Here is an 18,040-nt window from a genome sequence, read left to right as displayed (position 1 = left end):
TGTTTTACCGTTTTATGTTAACATTACGGTCACATTTTTGTGCTTTATTATTACTCCTACTGGTTACAGAACCACAAGCACAAGGTCGTAGCATCTGGTTCAATCCGAGGGATGTAGTTTAAATACCGAATAAATGTACGGTATTGTTTTGTATTAATTGGTTGTTTTCCGTAATTAAATTACAATAATATATTTTTTTGCGTAGTTTCAGCTGGCATTTCGTCCCTGCGTATTTTGACCAAGAATTGCATGGTTGGTACACAAAATGCGTGCAGGTTGGCAGGTCTGAATATAGTCTGAAGCCATTCACAGACTTACCTTTACAGTCACTTTAACTGGTTGCACCACCTTTAGCAATAACTGCAACCAAATGCTTCCTGTAATTTGATATCAGCCTTTCACATTGCAGTGGAGGAATTTTAGCCCACTCAAAATTACTGGATTACATTACATTACATTACAGGCATTTGGCAGACGCTCTTATCCAGAGCGACGTACAACAAAGTGTATAACCATAACCAGGAACAAGTATGACGAAAACCCTAGAGAGAAGTACCGGTCCAAGTACAGGGAACAACCGCATAGTTCAACTTGGACCCTGATGGTTAAACTGATTAACACTAACAACAAGAACGGCAACAACACAATCTATGGAAAAATAAAAATAAATCAAAATACAATTAGTCGTTAAGACAGGCGCATCGACTAAGTCACCTATGAAACAGCTGCCTAGTTACAACCCTAAGTTTTAGTCATTTACAGGGGGGAAGGGAGGGATGGGGAGAGGTGCAGCCTGAAGAGGTGGGTCTTCAGTCGTCGTTTGAAATGGGTCACAGTCTCAGCTGTTCTGACCTCCACAGGGAGGTCATTCCACCATCGTGGGGCCAGAACAGACAGGAGACGTGTTCTGGAAGTGCAGGTGCGAAGAGGGGGAGGTGCTAGGCGTCCTGAGGTAGCAGAACGGAGGGATCTGGCTGGCATGTAGGGTTTGAATATCTTGTGAAGGTATGCTGGGGCTGATCCCTTGACTGCCTGGTATGCTAGGACCAATGTTTTGAATTTGATGCGAGCTATAACAGGCAGCCAGTGGAGGGTAGTGAGCAGGGGAGTTACGTGGGAGTGTCTGGGGAGGTTGAAGACCAGACGAGCCGCAGCATTCTGAATGAGCTGCAGGGGTCTGGTGGCAGATGCCGGTAGTCCAGCCAGAAGAGAGTTGCAGTAGTCCAGGCGGGATAGAACCATTGCTTGGACCAGGAGCTGGGTTGAGTAGGTGGTGAGAAAGGGGCGGATTCTCCCTAAGAATTTTCTGGCACAGAGCAGAATTAATTCTTCCTTCAATAATGGCAACTCATCCAGATCCCGAGGCAGCTAAGCATCCCCACACCATCCCACGATCACCGCCACGTTTGACTGTTGGTATGGTGTTCTTACTGTGAAATGCTGTATTTGTTTTACGCCAGACATAGAGAGACCCATGTAAAAAGTCCTAGAAAATCAGTCCATAGAACATTATCCAAAAGGGGTTTGGGATCATCCAGGTTCTAGGAACAGTAAATAGCCAGGGAGTTCACTGATAACGAGTGGGGGGGCCTTTGTTTCTGAGCTATTTTTATGGAACAGCGGTGAAATAACTGAATTCTAGTGACTTTCGAAAGGAAAATGACATGAGAGGGTGATGAGTGCAAAGAAAGTATGTTGTATTTTAAACAGAGATCTGATGAGTTCACTTTTATTTCTCTTTTTAAATTTTTTAAATTTATTTATGTTTTACTTTTTATACAAATTGTTGTTTTTTTATTAGATGTTGTTTATCATCTGTTTTTTAAATTTATGAAGTTGGTGACATAATGGAAACTTCAATCTGTTCATTGACAATATCATCAGTGACTTTGCTCAGAACAGGTTCTGTGACTTCAGCTACACCTCTAAAGCTAAAATACCAGTTTGGCCACTTAGCAGATTCTAGCTTGTATTTCCCATACTGTTCCCCTCTTCCTGGGATGACTACAGGTGGTCTAACTCTCTGTAGAAAGAACACAGCTTCATGTTGGGAGTCCTCAATTATATCTGGCAGGGGGGACTCCTGAAAATGAAAGGAAATGATAGAGCTCAATGCACTGCAGAGGGATAAGGGTTTGGAGACACAAAAGTCTGGTTGACAATCTGGTGGTTTGAAAACCGTAAAATATTGAATGGCTGACAACTTAGTATCATGCGTTGGCTCAGCAGACACAGCGATCAACAAACCAACAATGCGTCAGAAAATGTAATGAAGTTGCAAAGAAATTATATTTGGTCAAATTATAATATTCCACAATACATATGAAGTGTCTACTTATGAACAATTGATAGCTTGTTACATTTCAGGGTTTTTAACTGTTAGCAGATGCAGGGCGCACCCATGATTGAATTTGAGAACCCCTGGTCCACAAAATTTCAGTGGTGGATTTGAATGTTAAGGTCATACAGTATGTCAGAAACAGCTAAGCATAGAATAAATATCACACCCCGGGACTGGTAGTCAATCAGATAAATGAATATTATCAATTAATTTACTATGTGCAAAATTCCTTTCTTTTTATTCAATTATGGCCTGACAGGAGAAAGTGCTAACTGGTGACATTATAGTAACCCAGTCACTAAAACTAAACCATCTGTGGAAATACGCTGAAAGCAAATGGCAACGAGCCAAACCTGTATTGTGCTACTAAGATTAAGGACAAACAACCCAAGGATGCAAGCATGTTTTCAGTGCCCTTAACTGATCGAGACTGGCTGCAACAAGACACAGCATGCACAGGGGGGCAAGACCAAGTTTTGGTGATGTCCCAAGTGTGGATATGGGAAGATGTTGGCAAGGGATTTACATGGGCAGGCGGTGAATGAAATGTTTGTCCCACACCCTTAGCAGCTTACCGGTTGTTTTGCATAAACGTATTTCTGATTTCCCTCTTCAACGCAACTCAGAACGCACTGCTGCTCATTGAGGAGGACATGGATTATGATGGCTACTCCCCTGGGTGTGCTTTGGCAATTGTTCTTATACATCTGGAACAAGAAGCAGCTATCATCTGAAAATTGGGGAAAAAAAGTTAAAAATTGAAACAGCAAACAAACAACTAGTTTGTTTTACACACATGTCCATTACCAAAGACTAGAATTCAGGACCAGGATTCATTCAATAAGTATTTGTTTCAAGTTCAATTGTTCGGGGCCTCTGGGTGCCTTGCGCTGAAAAAACGCTCATTCCACAGCAAAAGCGGTAGCCTTGTGACTGGGTGTTTGAGCTATGGTCTGCTATGGAGAGCCACATTGGCACCAGGGAACGATAGGGGTTAAGCCAGCTAGTCCTGTTGGTCTCAACACTCTCTAGCAGCCACTCCTGGTCAAACCAGGCTCCTGCAGACACATAAACCGAGAATATACTGATCTCGTTATCCTCCAAGGACATGGGCAGTATATGATTGGTGGTGCGTCTGCAGGGCGGACAATAGCAAGAATAGGCGCCACGTGAATTGGAGGGGTCACATGTCTGCCACCTCCTGATGTCGGCAGGAAGGGTTGCTGGCAGGAGATCAACAAGTTAATCTGAATTTGAGGTTGGGAAAATGGTATAAAATCTGGCATAAAATAAATTAAAACAAAAAATGTAATTGTTCCCTTTCTCTCACACACAGAAGAGTGGGTAAATTTTAGTGTTGAACCAAACAGTGTATGTGAAGAAAAAACACTTGCATTTAATATTCAGTCAAAACTGAGAATAAATGCTAATTCAATCATAACCTCAGCCTTAGGACGAGGTAAATAATGCATGTGTATATGTTGTAGTCTGTATTCCCGGTCACTTGTCTCCCCAGTACTGTCTCTGTGTCTGTGTTCCCTGAGCTGCTTCACTCCCCTGTACTTGTGTGATTTCACTATTCGGGTGGTTCCGGGTTTTCGTGGTTTCCCCCCTTCTTTCCAGTCTCGCTTTACTTACTTCCTGCTTATTTCTAGTTTTACTAATTTCTACTAATCCCTACTAATTTATAGATTGTAAAGTACTAACCTCACTAATATACTAACATGTGAATATTACTAATGGACTAACACGCACTAGTTTTGGATTTTTGATAGTTTAGATCACTATACTAATACATTAACCAGTCTCCCCTTTTCCATGCTGCGCTGTAGCTCCGCCCCTTTTCTTTCTAGCCTGCTCTAACGCTGAGTTCTGCAATTGCCTGCACCTGTCTCTTGCTCTAACTGCACCTCTCTCTCTCTGCACGTGTTTTACCTGCTTCACCCAGGCCGTCTATTATCATTGTTGTCTATGTGATTCCAGTCCGCGTTTTGTCAGTCCCCTGTCATTGAATTAGTTTTCCTAATGTTCTTCACCTGGATGTTGTTTGTTACTCCTCCCTCACTCACTTAACCCCTCCTTGATTGTTACCTTCCCCAGTGTATAAATGTCAGTCTTTTCCACCAGCTCAGAGTCGGAACGTTGATCGAATTCATTGTGCCGATTATTAGTAAGCCTTTGTCTATCGAGATTCCTGCGACACCCCTTTGCCCGACTTCGAGTTTGCCTGCCCCTTTTGGTTTTGTTTGCTTCTGGTTTGACCTTCGCTTTGCCTTGACTTCTCTTTTGCCTGTCCCTTTGTACCTTCGCCATTGTGATCTCCTGGTTTTTGATTTTTTGCCTGTCTTTTCACTATTCTTTTGGAAACTCGATTCGGCACCGTCCTCTCCCTGATTACCTGGCTTCGAACCTCGGACTGATTAAAGACAACGTTTTTTGGATTTCCCTGGTCTGCGTGTGGGTCCTTACTCAGAACATATCATGTATATATTTGATTATTGCTTTGAACACTGAAATATAAATGGATTCATGTGCTATATCACTGACAAAATGTTGATGCCAGGGCAAGGCAAGTTTATTTATACAGCACATTTCATTTCCAGTGACAATTCAATGTGCTTTAGAAAGAACATATTGTTCCACCAATGTGGTGCATAATAACAATGCAGTTTAGAAGACTGGATCCAGAAGATCTGAGAGGTCTGGAGGTTTTGTATCTCAAGAGCATGTCATAGATGTATTTCGGGGCTATATCATTTAGTGGTTTATAAAAAAGTAGCAGAATTTTCAAATCAATTCTCGGACACACTGGAAGCCAGTGCATAGATCTGATAACTGGGGTAATATGTTCAGATTTATTTGTATTAGTTAAAGCTCTAGCAGCTGCATTCTGAATTGGTTGTGGTCTAAGTGTGTAGTGGTTGCCAAGAGTGAAGCAGATTTACCTGATACGTCATTTCTGTACTCAAACTTCAAGGAGCCGTTAGGTTCCACAACGAGGAACTGGTGGTCCTTGTTCTTGATTATTTTCCTGGTACATCTGTCCCTCATCAGGGAATCACATTCATCATCTGTTGGTCAGAAGCAGAATGAGAGGTTACTCTGCTCAAGAGAGAGTATATCAGCTCAGGAGAGGGTACATGAGCTCAGAAGAGCTTATATCAGCTCAGGAAAGGTTACTCAGCTCAAGAGAGGGTATATAAGCCCAGAAAGGGTTACTCGGCTCAGGAGAGATTACTCACCTCAGGAGACGGTATATCAGCTAAGGAAAGGTTACTTACCACAGGAAAGAGTGTATCAGCTCAGGAGAGAGAATGTCAGCTCAGGAGAGGGTATATATCAGCTCAGGAGAGAGAATGTCAGCTCAGGAGAGGGTATATATCAGCTCAGGAGAGAGAATGTCAGCTCAGGAGAGGGTATATCAGCTCAGGAGAGGTTACTCAGCTCAAGAGAGGGTATATAAGCTGAGGAAGGGTTACTCAGCTCAGGAGAGGGTATATCAGCTCAGGAGAGGGCTGTCACTGTCACTGGCTGTCACTGACAAACTGCAGATTATCTAGTTATTTTCCTCCTTCCGGATTTCCTATATTATTGAATATTTGTCACACTGAATGGTTTCAGATCTTCAGATTAAATGTAAATGACAAAGGGAACCTGAGTAAACATAATTCAACAAGTTTAGTTATAATTTCATTTATCTAATGAAAAAAGTTATCACGTTTAACGGGCAAACGGAATTTGTGGCTGAGTCTGAAGTGAAATATCTATTTGCAATGAAAGAGGTTATTTATCTAAATCCACCTTACATTGAAGCGTCATTAAAATTAAAAACCAAACAGAGTTAGTCAAGAAAAATATTTTTTAATTAAGGACACATTTTAATTTATTAATGGCCTCTGAACGATCTTTTAACTTTTCCATAAATTATTTAAAACTCAACCAATGCACTCATGTTGATGTGTTGTATTCACAGCCAAAAGCCAACATTCTAAATGGGCAAATCTTTCAGTTTCAATTATGCAATTCAATTATAAATTTCAAGGTTTTACTTTTTCAAATAAACTATCAAGTTATCACGTTTTTTGTAGCCATTCAACTCCAGGCTGGCCTGGGGTTTGCCGAGTGATTAAATCAAAGTTCCAAAGCTCCATAGATCAGCTTTAGCGAACAGAATCCCGCATACCTTTCAAAATGTTGAAGTCAAATTACCGCTAAATGTATTAATGTAAAATGCTCTACAGAATATGCTGTGTGCAGCGCGAGTGTTAACGCCGGGCACCCACCGCACGCGTAGCGTAAGCGGCGCGTAAGCAGCACAGCGCGGCGCGTAGCGTGTCTCCACTGGTTCCGTGTGTGGGAGAGATGTTCGTGTTTCTTCGGTGGTGTTATGTCTTGCTCAAGAGGTGTAATGTCACATTCCTATTATTCTGCGCAACGTGTTGTGGCAGTGTTGTTAGGTTTGTTGACACTAACCTATATAACCACATGTCCACCGTATCTTTACGCTACTCTTGCACCCGCAAACCAAAACTCAAACAAAACTCATGACAACTGTAAAGAATGAGTAGCCTATGTTTGCGTCTGAAACTCTTGGTACATTAATAATGGAAACTTATAAACGATAACAGTAATGACCAAAAGTGGAATATTTTGGCTGATACTAAGAGCAATAACATTAAATGGAAAATGCTCCAGTGATGCATAGCCTATTGTAACGGTTTCTAGTGCGTTCGCGGTCGATACGCGTGCGGTGGGTGCCCGGCTTTTAGTCTACTATGGCGCACGCACACGCAGAGACTCCACAGCAAAAGCATCTGCTCTTCTACTGCATGTGTGAACACACACGAACACACTTGGTAGCTAGTGGAATCTAACGTTAGTTAAGTATCACGAAAAGCCGTGGATTTGTACCATATTTGCTCTGAGGTCAGATTAATAGGCTACCATGCAGTGAGGCTGCTCCGTGAACATGACTGGATGAAATATTTGGCTTCTTAACTCCGTGAGAACCTGTTGTGTTCGGGGAAACGCTCTCTTTTGGGTGTGTGGGAGAGATGTTCATGTTTCTTCGGTGGTGTTATGTCTTGCGCAAGAGGAGTAATATCACATTCCTATTATTCTGCGCAACGTGTTGTGGCAGTGGAATAATGGAAACTTATAAACGATAACAGTAATGACCAAAAGTGGAATATTTTGGCTGATACTAAGAGCAATAACATTAAATGGAAAATGCTCCAGTGGTGCATAGCCTATTGTAACGGTTTCTAGCAGCGTTAGCTGGCCAACGAAAGGCAATAGAGTTAACTGTCTCGCACGTTCACTGAAGTGAAGTGTATAGCCTATGAGGGACCCATAACTGGAATGGGGTGCAGTTTCTGTCGCCTCTTTTTTGCAGACACTGACACTCTCATAGCTCAATGTTTCGCACTTTTGCATTTAATCAATAGGCCTACACCCCCATTATATAGGACTATCGCCATCTCTATGTCTCCTATAGCTTTCTTCAAATCAGCTGTTATGTAGGCTATAATCGGACTCAGCGAGTTCACTTCACTACCCTGCTTGGATTTCAGAATGACGTTAAATTCCTCACCAACCGTTTTCCTCCACACAAACCGCATCTCGTTGTTGTCCTCATTCTCTGGTCCTCTCTTACCTGAGACAGCAATTTCTTCAAACGCAATTTCTTCGCCCTCGTCTCCAAAACCTCCTCCACTACCTGCCATAGCGACCCACATTATACCGCACCGAGATCGCAGTCGTTCAAAATAGCTTCTTGCAATTGTTTGTATAAAACTGAATTTGGCGCCACTTGTTTTGCTCTCCGCTCAATTGTGGATGTCGGTAACCACCGAATGTCCCAGTCGGCTTAAACGTGTCCTCGTTTGGCGGTGGCGGGGGCGGGGGCGGGGGCGGGGGCGAGGACGATCAAATGACCTGTCTGGGTGTATGCATTGACGTCACTTTCCCACTGGAATACGTCCCCTCAGTCGGGACTGATGGTGCATTCGGCCGGTCCTCGTCAACTCGTGAAGTCGGTTATTTCCGAAAGAACCATCGGAACGTGGATTTGCGATTGCTATTTTGTGTCAGGTATGTTGGATTTTTGAGTAAAATCATACCTTAATAATTTATATGGTTGGCTAGCTAATACTATCTAACCATCCCCCCTTTGTTTGTAGAACACAAGGCTCATCATCATGGATGTTTTTTAATAAATGCTGACAAAAACTTTACAGTTACACAGAATATAAATGAAAGATGCTAAGTATTTAATTGATAAGTAGTCAGTACAGTACACAACTTAAGGTATGATTTTACCCAAAAATCCAACATACCTGACACAAAATGACAACCGAGTGAATTGAATTGCTTTACAATGCCTTTTCAGCTCGTAAAATGGCTGAAGTCATTCAAGACAGACCATATACAGATAGACGTAAAAATCAGTAAATCAGAGGTTAAAGGAGTAAATAAAATTAAAATTAAAAATGACTGCAAGAGGAGTGGGTCAGGGAAAAGTAAGGACCGTCATTTGTTTAGGATTAATGGTTCTGAAAAACAGGACCTGAAGGGGGGAATGGGAAGGGGGGCAATGTAAACACCGATTAAGATTAGGACACACAGGTCTAAAACAGTAGCCTAATCTTTTTCTTGATGAATAAACAAGTTGACAGAAGATGCTCTTATTGTGGGGAACAAGAAACAGCAGCCCATGTAGTAGGCAGCTCGTCGGTCCCAATACTTCTCATTTCCTCACCTCCTTTCATCCAATCTACTGCCACCATTCATCTCTTATACCAAATGACAGTGACACTAGGGAAGCCATTACTATTACTAGCCTTTTCGTTATATGTCTGTCAAATGTGTGTATCTCTCAAGGTGGATTATACCAGATCACTGTTAACCGACCATGTGGTTTTTTTTTTAATTCTTGTTTTCAAAATTACCTGGAAGGTCGACTTCATTTTCTCCAAGCGAAGTACACTGAGTCATCACTGTTATTTCAGGCCATTCGATCAGTGATGAGGACCAAAAAAAAAAAAAAAAAAAGAAGACATGACATGAGTGATGGAATAGCACAGCACTAAAAACCAGCTGATGAACAAAAAATATATTCTGTCAACTAATCAATATGCAATAAATCAGTGGTTCTCAAACTTTTTACACTGCGTACCACCTCAGAAATATTTGCCTCTCCAAGTACCACCATTATGACAGACATTAAATTACAATAGCGTAGGCCTACCCTATTCAGCTACACACAGTTCATGCAGGAGGCTAATTTATTCCTAATAAGAAAATTATTTATTTCACTACGTTTACTTTCTACGAAGTGCATTCATTTTGTGTGAAACTAGAGGACAGTCATCCCAGTCAACTGACAGTCCTCCCATCCCACAGCAATGCTAGAGCCAACTGTGAGTCACCCGTCACACCTACTCTGCATGCTGGGTTCTCTCGTTTGCTCGTCTGTTGCAGAAGGCTGGTCGGTAGAGTTTGGAGGGTCGTCAGTTGGTGTGGTGTGCTTGGACAGGCTGGGTCCTGCAGTTTATAAAAGGTGCCCACATCGGCCTCCTCTCCCTTCCCCCATCTCCACGCTTTCATTTTGGTTTCTTTGAGTTTGCACTTTACAAACCCTCACCACACACATCCCCCTCCTCTAAACACCACATACACCACTGATCCAACAGATTTTCACACTGATTTTTATTGTTTTTATTTTTCATTCAACCGAGAAGTTGCTATCCACTCACAGATATTAGCTTATGTGTAATATTGCTTTGAAGTCATTCCTTCACAACTTTATCTTATTGAATGTAACTGATCTAGGGCATAGGCTACATTTAAAAAATGTAAATTCTGTGTGAATATAGTCGTGGTTGGCAAACTATCAAGCCAGCAATGCATCCCCCTAAAAACAAATCTTAGAGGCTAACAAATTTGTTTAAATTATGTAAAAGGCCATTTGAGTTCTTTTCATCCAACATCACTTGATTTCAGAGTGTTCTTGAAAAAAATAATTTGGATTAAGTTTTAAAGAAAAGTGAGGTAAAGTAGGCTAATAATACACTTGAACCAGTAAACATAATCTCATAAAAAACACGTTTTCAATGTCCAAAAATGCCAAGTTACTCACACATACAAGACATACACCGTCTATAACTCATTCATTCAGACTGCCAAAATCCAGGCCTGCCATTAAAAGTATTGATATCAAAATGACGCCAAGTTGCGGTACTATAAACAATATAGGCTATCTTGCCTCACCGAAATTAAATAAGATGTATTCCAAAGCAATGCTACACAATATTTCCTCAATTCTTTCAAGTCACTTGGCCCTGTGTGTATAAGCATGCAGTACATGGACAGGCCAAACATATGTGTGGATGGCTTTCTCACAGTCAAGATTGATTGAATAGGCATCTATATGTCCAATTTGTATTGGTATGTATGTATTTCGCTGCCCAGCCTTTCTGTTGCGTGAATGATTGTATGTTTCTTGGTATAAATGTCTGTTCGTAAATGTGAATGTAACATGCTCCAAGGGAAATGTCCCCATGGGGATAAAGAAGTTCTCTATGTATGTATGTACAATATGTATTTTACATGCAGTATTTATTGTACGTAGCAAATATACAATCACTTGTACATTTACTCAAATTCAGTTCAGAAGCAAGTATAAACATATGTTTTCTGGAGAAAAATGCTTCCTGTAGTTACTCACCAGCAGTTTTCTACATGAATTTCAATGTGTTCCATTAGGCAATTCGAAATATTTGACACTTTGATCCGGCACAAAGTTTGCATGACATTGTAAAATGGTAAGATTACAAAACACAGGGCCAAGTGACTTGAAAGAATTGAGGAAATATTGGGTAGCATTGCTTTGGAATACATCTTATTTAATTTCGGTGAGGCTAGATAGCCTATATTGTTTGTAGTACCGTAACTTGGCGTCATTTTGATATCAATACTTTTATTGGCAGGCCTGGATTTTGGCAGTCTGAATGAATGAGTTATAGACGGTGTATGTCTTGTATGTGTGAGTAACTTGGCATTTTTATACGTTGAAAATGTGTTTTTTTATGAGATATCATTTCTTTTTGCAAAGCGTTTTATTATGAGATTGAGAAATGCAAAGTGACCCTACCCTTTAAGAAACGGTTGTGGATTATGGCTATCCTTGTGTGAATTTGTACAGTCTGATTAGCATGTACCGTTTAGCAGTTTCTGTTTGCTATATATGTAAAACAGTGGCTGTGACAAAGGGTGCGGTGGCGTAAGTGTAAAATCATCAGAAACGCAGGTGAAATATGGCCAGTGTATGTACTCACGGATTTGACGGCCATCCAATGAGCCTTGTTTGACAAAAGAATCAGCAAGCCCGTAGAATTAGAGCTCCCTAGGTCGCAACTTGTGTACCCTTCTGTCCTGCTCCGTTGTCTGTTATTTCATGGAGGTGCACTTTTAGTGTTTGTAAGGTTAATAAGGCATTTTGATAGGCTTATCTGCAGGTAGGAATCCTCTTCGCTGTTTTGCTAAGCTAGAACCGGAAAACTTGATAGTGGAGAATAGGAGCAGACGTATATGTCCCAGCAGGCTTTGCATATGAGAAAATAACAACAGTGTGAGAGAAATGAGGAGAAATGATGAAATTGCGTAGTTGAAACAATATGTTTTTAGCAGAATGGGCATGAAGGTGAAGGTTGACATGATCACAGACTATAGTGCGAAGTAAATGAAGTGACCATGAGCGAGCTTAGTTTCCTTATCGAATAGTATATATAACAGTCTGTATAAAGCAGTAGTCATTAAAGTGGAGGATTAAGTAATTTGTGAAATCTGTTGCACTGATGTGCTTTTCTCATGTTCAGTACTAGTAGTTATAATTATGAGTGAGTCATGATTTTAAATGTAATGTTTTAATGGGGAGTTGCAGAACGTACATACGTAGTAATTGTTTGTATGTGGCTAGATAGAGAACAGGGCGAGGTAACATGAATGTAGAAACATGGCGTTTGCTGATAAGAAGGTTTTGTACGGTAGCCAAGTGAAGAAATATAGTTAGTAGAAATGGCACAGTGGTGAACTGGTGTAACTTTTTAATAAAAGGAATACATTTGCCATCATGAAATGCATATGGGTGGTCGTGAGTGAGTTTTGGTAAAGAAAATATAAGCGTAAGAAAACGTTAGTGTAAAAGAGGAAATTATCTGCCTGCGGGCGAGGCGGGATTCAATCCTTCAACCGGAGGTTTACCAGTCTGTGACTTTGTTAGTGCAGCACCATGACATAGCTATGCAATGCTTGAAATATCATTAGCAAACCTGTCCGTGGTTTTAAAGAAGAACACAGGCCAGTAAGCACAGAAGAGCTCCCGTTGAATCCACATGGCTTTGCAATATTGTAGCCAGTTAATAACTGAACGTGCAGATGGTACGTCATAATGCAGTGTATACGTTCGGTGAACGGCGGGTAGATATGGTGCAAAAGCAATAATTGAGAAATAGTAGACAATTATTAGTGAGGGTAAAAGCAGGTTACAAAAATATGTTCCTAGCTGGGCTTGAACCTAGGACCCCATGTTCCCAAGACTGTAACCTTGCCCACTAGGCGTATGTATGCAAGTTTTTGATTGGGTTGTGCAGGTGAAGATTTGGCTGGTGTCGGTAGAGTGTCAAATGGGGAAACATGTTGTTAGTGGGATAGGTGGCAGGAAAAATAAGAATGAGAAGGAGGAGAAGAAGGAGAAGAAGAAGAAACGCAAAATCCCCTTAGTTTGGGGCTTTATTGTGTGGACATGTGAAGTTGTTTATGAATTCTGTCTGTTGAAATGGGGTGAGAATGTACAGAATTTAATGTTTTTAAGGGCTGAGTGTCCAAGGCGTAACTTGGCGGGACGGCATACCTGCCATCCCAATTGCGACCGATCCGATCCAATATCGGTATCGGGTTCCCATGCTGACGTAATTCACCTATCAGATATCAGCCTGAGGTCACCGATCCACGTATCGATCCAGATTCCAAAAAATCAGTCTCTGATGTTTATTATAAATTATAAATATGTATCAATTTTAAGCCCATAGTCAAAACGTTTTCGCACATCATAATTAAACAGTTCTACAAAGTTATCCAGCAGCCTCCTTATTTTTTTCTCCCAGAATTCTTTGCGGTTGTCATTTTGTGTCAGGTATGTTGGATTTTTGGGTAAAATCATATCTTAATAATTTATATGCTTGGCTAGATAATACTAAGATACGATTTTACCCACGAATCCAACATACCTGACACAAAATAACAACCACAAATCCACGTTTCGGTGCCTGGATTCGAGTTGTTTCTGCGAATTGCAGCGATGCGTTTGCTTCTCTTTTCTTTAGCTTTCGGCAGTCTGTAAAAAGATAGCTCCGATTTCTTGTTGAATGTCCATGGACCACCGGTTCTCTGGTAAGTTGTAATGATCACTGTTGAGTCCAACTGCCTTTAATTTAAGCAGATAATCGTTTGTTTTACTCCCGGTTTTGCAGTTTCCTCTACTAAAAGCAGCATGTTTTGCCACTCAGTCCCGACTGAGGGGGCGTATTCCGGTGGGAAAGTGCCGCCAATGCATACACGTCGCTGCTGATTGGGTAACACCTCTGACACACCCACCAAACCAGAGAAAACGTTCCTCAAAGCCCGTTGTACACCATTTCGAGGAAACACGTCGTTCAACCCAGAAACCGTAGTAAAACGGTGCGCACCATTTTCAGATTGAACGTGCCCCAGGTTATAACAGTTGATGCACAAAACCGATAGGCAACGTTAAATATGCGGCTAAAAGCGCTTTTGTCAGGTGAATGTCTTCGTTGCAACAAGTTACATCTAGCTAAGCATTTTTGTGGTCATTGGTGCAGCATTTAGTAGGTTTGGAAATATGAATGAAGGTAGGCTATTTTCTTTAGAACTACAACTGTCAGTAACAAAATGTAATCACGTGACTTGCGCAACATGCCGCACTAAGGGGACTGATCGGCCCGTTCGCGAGTGTCGCACACAACGTAAACTACGCGAACTAGGTAGACTACCCGGAAGTACACTCACCGGCCACTTTATTAGGTAGCCTACACCTTGCTAGTACCGGGTTGGTCTTCTGCTGCTATAGCCCATCAGCTTCAAGGTTCGACGTGTTGTACGTTCAGATATGGTCTTCTGCATACCTCAGTTGTAACGAGTGGTTATTCGAGTTACTGTTGCCCTTCTATCAGCTCGAACCAGTCTGGCCATTCTCCTCTGATCTCTGCCATGAACATGGCATGAAAAGGCATTTTCGCCCAGAGAACTGGATATTTTATCTTTTTCGGACCATTCTCTGTAAACCCTAGAGATGGTTGTGCGTGAAAATCCCAATAGATCAACAGTTTCTGCTATACTCAAACCAACCCGTCTGGCACTAACAACCATGCCACGTTCAAAGTCACTTAAACCACCTTTCTTCCTCTTTCTGATGCTTGGTTTGAACTTCAGCAAATCGTCTTGACAATGTCTACATACCTAAATGCATGGAGTTGCTGCCACGTGACTAGCTGATTAGATATTTGCGTTAACGAGCAGTTGAACAGGTGTACCTAATAAAGTGACCAGTGAGTGTATAAAACAGCGACGCGGAGCTTGCGCTGAGGAGGTAGACCGTTGTTTTAAACTTATTTTCGTTTCTCTACACAGTTCTTGCACTTTTATTTTAAATATTCACTTTGAAAAACCCTTTAAGGAGTTGTCAGTTTGCCATTGTAGCCAACTGATGTTTCTTTGAAATTCTCTTATTACTTTTGCTTTTGAATTAATCTATGCAAATCTACTTACTAGTAGTTGATAATACATTGCCGTGCACTTGATTTGTTCAAGTATTTCAAAACGTTAAAGGAGTTGCCATTGCAATTTACACTCCTATTACTACCAGTTTGTATTTGAAGCCTACTTAACCTACAGTTCAGATAAATTCCTTTGGAATTTAAATGTAATGCATTTTTTGAATATTTTACAAATTTCTTTTAATAAGAAGTGCTGTGTGTTTATTACAGCCTCATATAACCTTACACATAATAATAATAATAATAATAATAATAATATTACATTACATTATATTACATTACAGGCATTTAGCAGACGCTCTTATCCAGAGCGACGTACAACAAGTGCATTAGTTCAAGGTGCAGAGGTGCAAAAGAAACACACTAGAGTGAAGTAAAGATTGTAGTGCCAGAAGTGACCACATAGATCAGGACTCCAACCCTGTAGGGTAACCTGTTCAGCAAACAAACAATCCTGCCAAGTACAAACTAGCACTAAAATCACATTAGCCTAATCAGAATCAGACAAAAACCTGCCAAATAAAAACTATACTAGGTACATTGAGCTAAACTACAGGCTAGGGAGGGGTGGGGAGAGGTGCAGCCTGAAGAAATGAGTCTTTAGTCTGCGTTTGAAGGTAGTCAGGTTCTCTGCTGTTCTGACCGCCACGAGGAGTTCATTCCACCAGCGAGGGGCCAGGACAGACACGATAATAATAATAATAATAGTAATAATAATAATAATAATAATAGAATTGTTATTATTCAAGAAAAAAGAGCTCTAGTATCGGAATCGGTATCGGCAGATATCCAAATTCATGTATCGGAATCGGTATTGGAACTGAAAAAAGTGGATAGGTGCATCTCTAAAACATATAATTAAAGTAATTTAATTAATTTAGTTCAAGTAATTAAATTCAGTGCTGATCTCCAGCACAATTATGTGTTGGCATTAAAATGTTAAATTGTGTACAGTTGCTACCTCGTACCTTTTCCTTTGAATCTAACATATGGCTTTTGTTTGGTGAGGATGGAAAAAAATGACCACATATGGCTATTCTTTTGAATCCCCAAATGTAAAAAAAAAAATCGATAGAACTGACCTTATTATGTCTGGATTGTATATGATGGCAATGGATGATGATCGGCAGGCTTTTAATCCTTGCAGATAAATCCCTGGTCCACCACTTGTCAGAAAAGCCCTACAGCACCACGTGTGATAGTCTTAATTCCTTAAAACATATGCACGTGCATAAATATTTATACTACTATATAAATTACAAATAATAATTTTATTTCAATTACGATGACAATTTTCTCTTTTCTTTAAAATACATTTAAAAGCAAGAAAATGGCAGAAATGTTGAATGGCAGTGTGGCAGCAACGTTTTTTGTTTTCTTTTGGCTCCTCCTCTTCCTCTTCCTCTTCCTCTGAGTACATACTTCAAAAGATCCACTGCTGCCACCTACTGATAATGGTTACATTATATTTTGGATTTTTCTGAATGGTATTTTACAAATACTTGATGTGTCTATGACTATTTTCAAGGACTACTGCTTTTCTTGTAGTCTACATGTACATACTCGTAGTCTGGACCCAAGCATCCTACATTCCTAAATGCAAATGTACTTAATTTTCCCTTATTTAGGCCAGGGATCTGTAATTCTGATGATGGAGAGCCAAAGGGTCTGATGGTTTTTGTTACTCAGAACTTGATCAATCACAGCCAACTTTCTTGGTCCTTAATTGGCTGCTGGCAACAAAGTTCAAACAGAAACCAACTGGCTATCTGGCTCTCCAAGACCAATTGCAGACCTCCGGATTAGGCAAACTAATTAAAACAAAAGAAGTAGGATTTTAAAGTGTACTCAAAGGACTTTCAAGCTGAAACTGTTCACACTCCAGTAATAAAGTGTTTCCCTAATATATACCCAGAGTTCAAGAAGCTGATGACTAGCCAGGTTCTGAAGTGGATCAGAATCCGCCCTTTTCTCACCACCTACTCAACCCAGCTGCTGGTCCAAGCAATGGTTCTATCCCGCCTGGACTACTGCAACTCTCTTCTGGCTGGACTACCGGCATCTGCCACCAGACCCCTGCAGCTCATTCAGAATGCTGCGGCTCGTCTGGTCTTCAACCTGCCCAGACACTCCCACGTAACTCCCCTGCTCACTACCCTCCACTGGCTGCCTGTTATAGCTCGCATCAAATTTAAAACATTGGTCCTAGCATACCAGGCAGTCAAGGGATCAGCCCCAGCATACCTCCACAAGATATTCAAACCCTACATGCCAGCCAGATACCTCCGTTCTGCTACCTCAGGACGCCTAGCACCTCCCCCTCTTCGCACCTGCACTTCCAGAACACGTCTCCTGTCTGTTCTGGCCCCACGATGGTGGAATGACCTCCCTGTGGAGGTCAGAACAGCTGAGACTGTGACCCATTTCAAACGACGACTGAAGACCCACCTCTTCAGGCTGCACCTCTCCCCATCCCTCCCTTCCCCCCTGTAAATGACTAAACTTAGGGTTGTAACTAGGCAGCTGTTTCATAGGTGACTTAGTTGATGCGCCTGTCTTAACGACTACTTGTATTTTTATTTATTTTTATTTTTCCATAGATTGCGTTGTTGCCGTTCTCGTTGTTAGTGTTAATCAGTTTAATCATCAGGGTCCAAGTTGAACTATGCGGTTGTTCCCTGTACTTGGACCGGTACTTCTCTCTAGGGGTTTCGTCATACTTGTTTCTGGTTATGATTATACACTTTGTTGTACGTCGCTCTGGATAAGAGCGTCTGCCAAATGCCTGTAATGTAATGTAATGTAATGGATCAAGGATAGCCAATGGTGTTGGACACACTTCTTA

The 18,040-nt window shown here is 41.1% G+C and overlaps 1 protein-coding gene across 4 annotated transcripts; it reads right to left on the bottom strand.

Moving 5' to 3' along the window:
- Positions 1 to 1,713: 1,713 nt before the first annotated feature.
- Positions 1,714 to 16,497, bottom strand: LOC118235124. Of its 4 annotated transcripts, XM_035432164.1 has the most exons (5): positions 16,278 to 16,497; positions 9,292 to 9,339; positions 5,287 to 5,412; positions 2,917 to 3,071; positions 1,714 to 2,083 (listed from the first exon to the last, which is right to left on the bottom strand). In XM_035432164.1, the coding sequence occupies exons 2-5, from the start codon at positions 9,335 to 9,337 to the stop codon at positions 1,829 to 1,831; spliced, it is 582 nt and encodes a 193-aa protein (XP_035288055.1). In that variant the 5' UTR covers positions 9,338 to 9,339; positions 16,278 to 16,497; the 3' UTR covers positions 1,714 to 1,828. The 4 variants fall into 4 exon arrangements, 2 of the variants coding, with proteins under 2 accessions (XP_035288055.1, XP_035288054.1); XR_004766789.1 differs by lacking the exon at positions 9,292 to 9,339 and having other exon boundaries at positions 16,278 to 16,495; XR_004766788.1 differs by lacking the exons at positions 9,292 to 9,339; positions 16,278 to 16,497 and adding an exon at positions 5,623 to 8,234.
- Positions 16,498 to 18,040: the final 1,543 nt, after the last annotated feature.

The sequence above is a fragment of the Anguilla anguilla genome, chromosome 9 (genome assembly GCF_013347855.1).
Source record: "Anguilla anguilla isolate fAngAng1 chromosome 9, fAngAng1.pri, whole genome shotgun sequence".
Lineage (NCBI taxonomy): Eukaryota > Metazoa > Chordata > Actinopteri > Anguilliformes > Anguillidae > Anguilla > Anguilla anguilla.
Note: the sequence above shows the minus strand (reverse complement) of the source record. Positions and strands in the feature narration are given on the sequence as shown.

Bases quoted from the DNA above. Each gene is read 5' to 3' on its own strand.
- LOC118235124 (XM_035432163.1), bottom strand. From the start codon at position 8,079: ATGTGGGTCGCTATGGCAGGTAGTGGAGGAGGTTTTGGAGACGAGGGC. The intron at 5,413-7,997 runs GTAAGAGAGGAC...TCTGACCAACAG, and splicing joins TGAAGAAATTGCTGTCTCAG to ATGATGAATGTGATTCCCTG. The intron at 2,084-2,916 runs GTAAGCTGCTAA...TTTCATTTTCAG, and splicing joins ACGTTTATGCAAAACAACCG to GAGTCCCCCCTGCCAGATAT.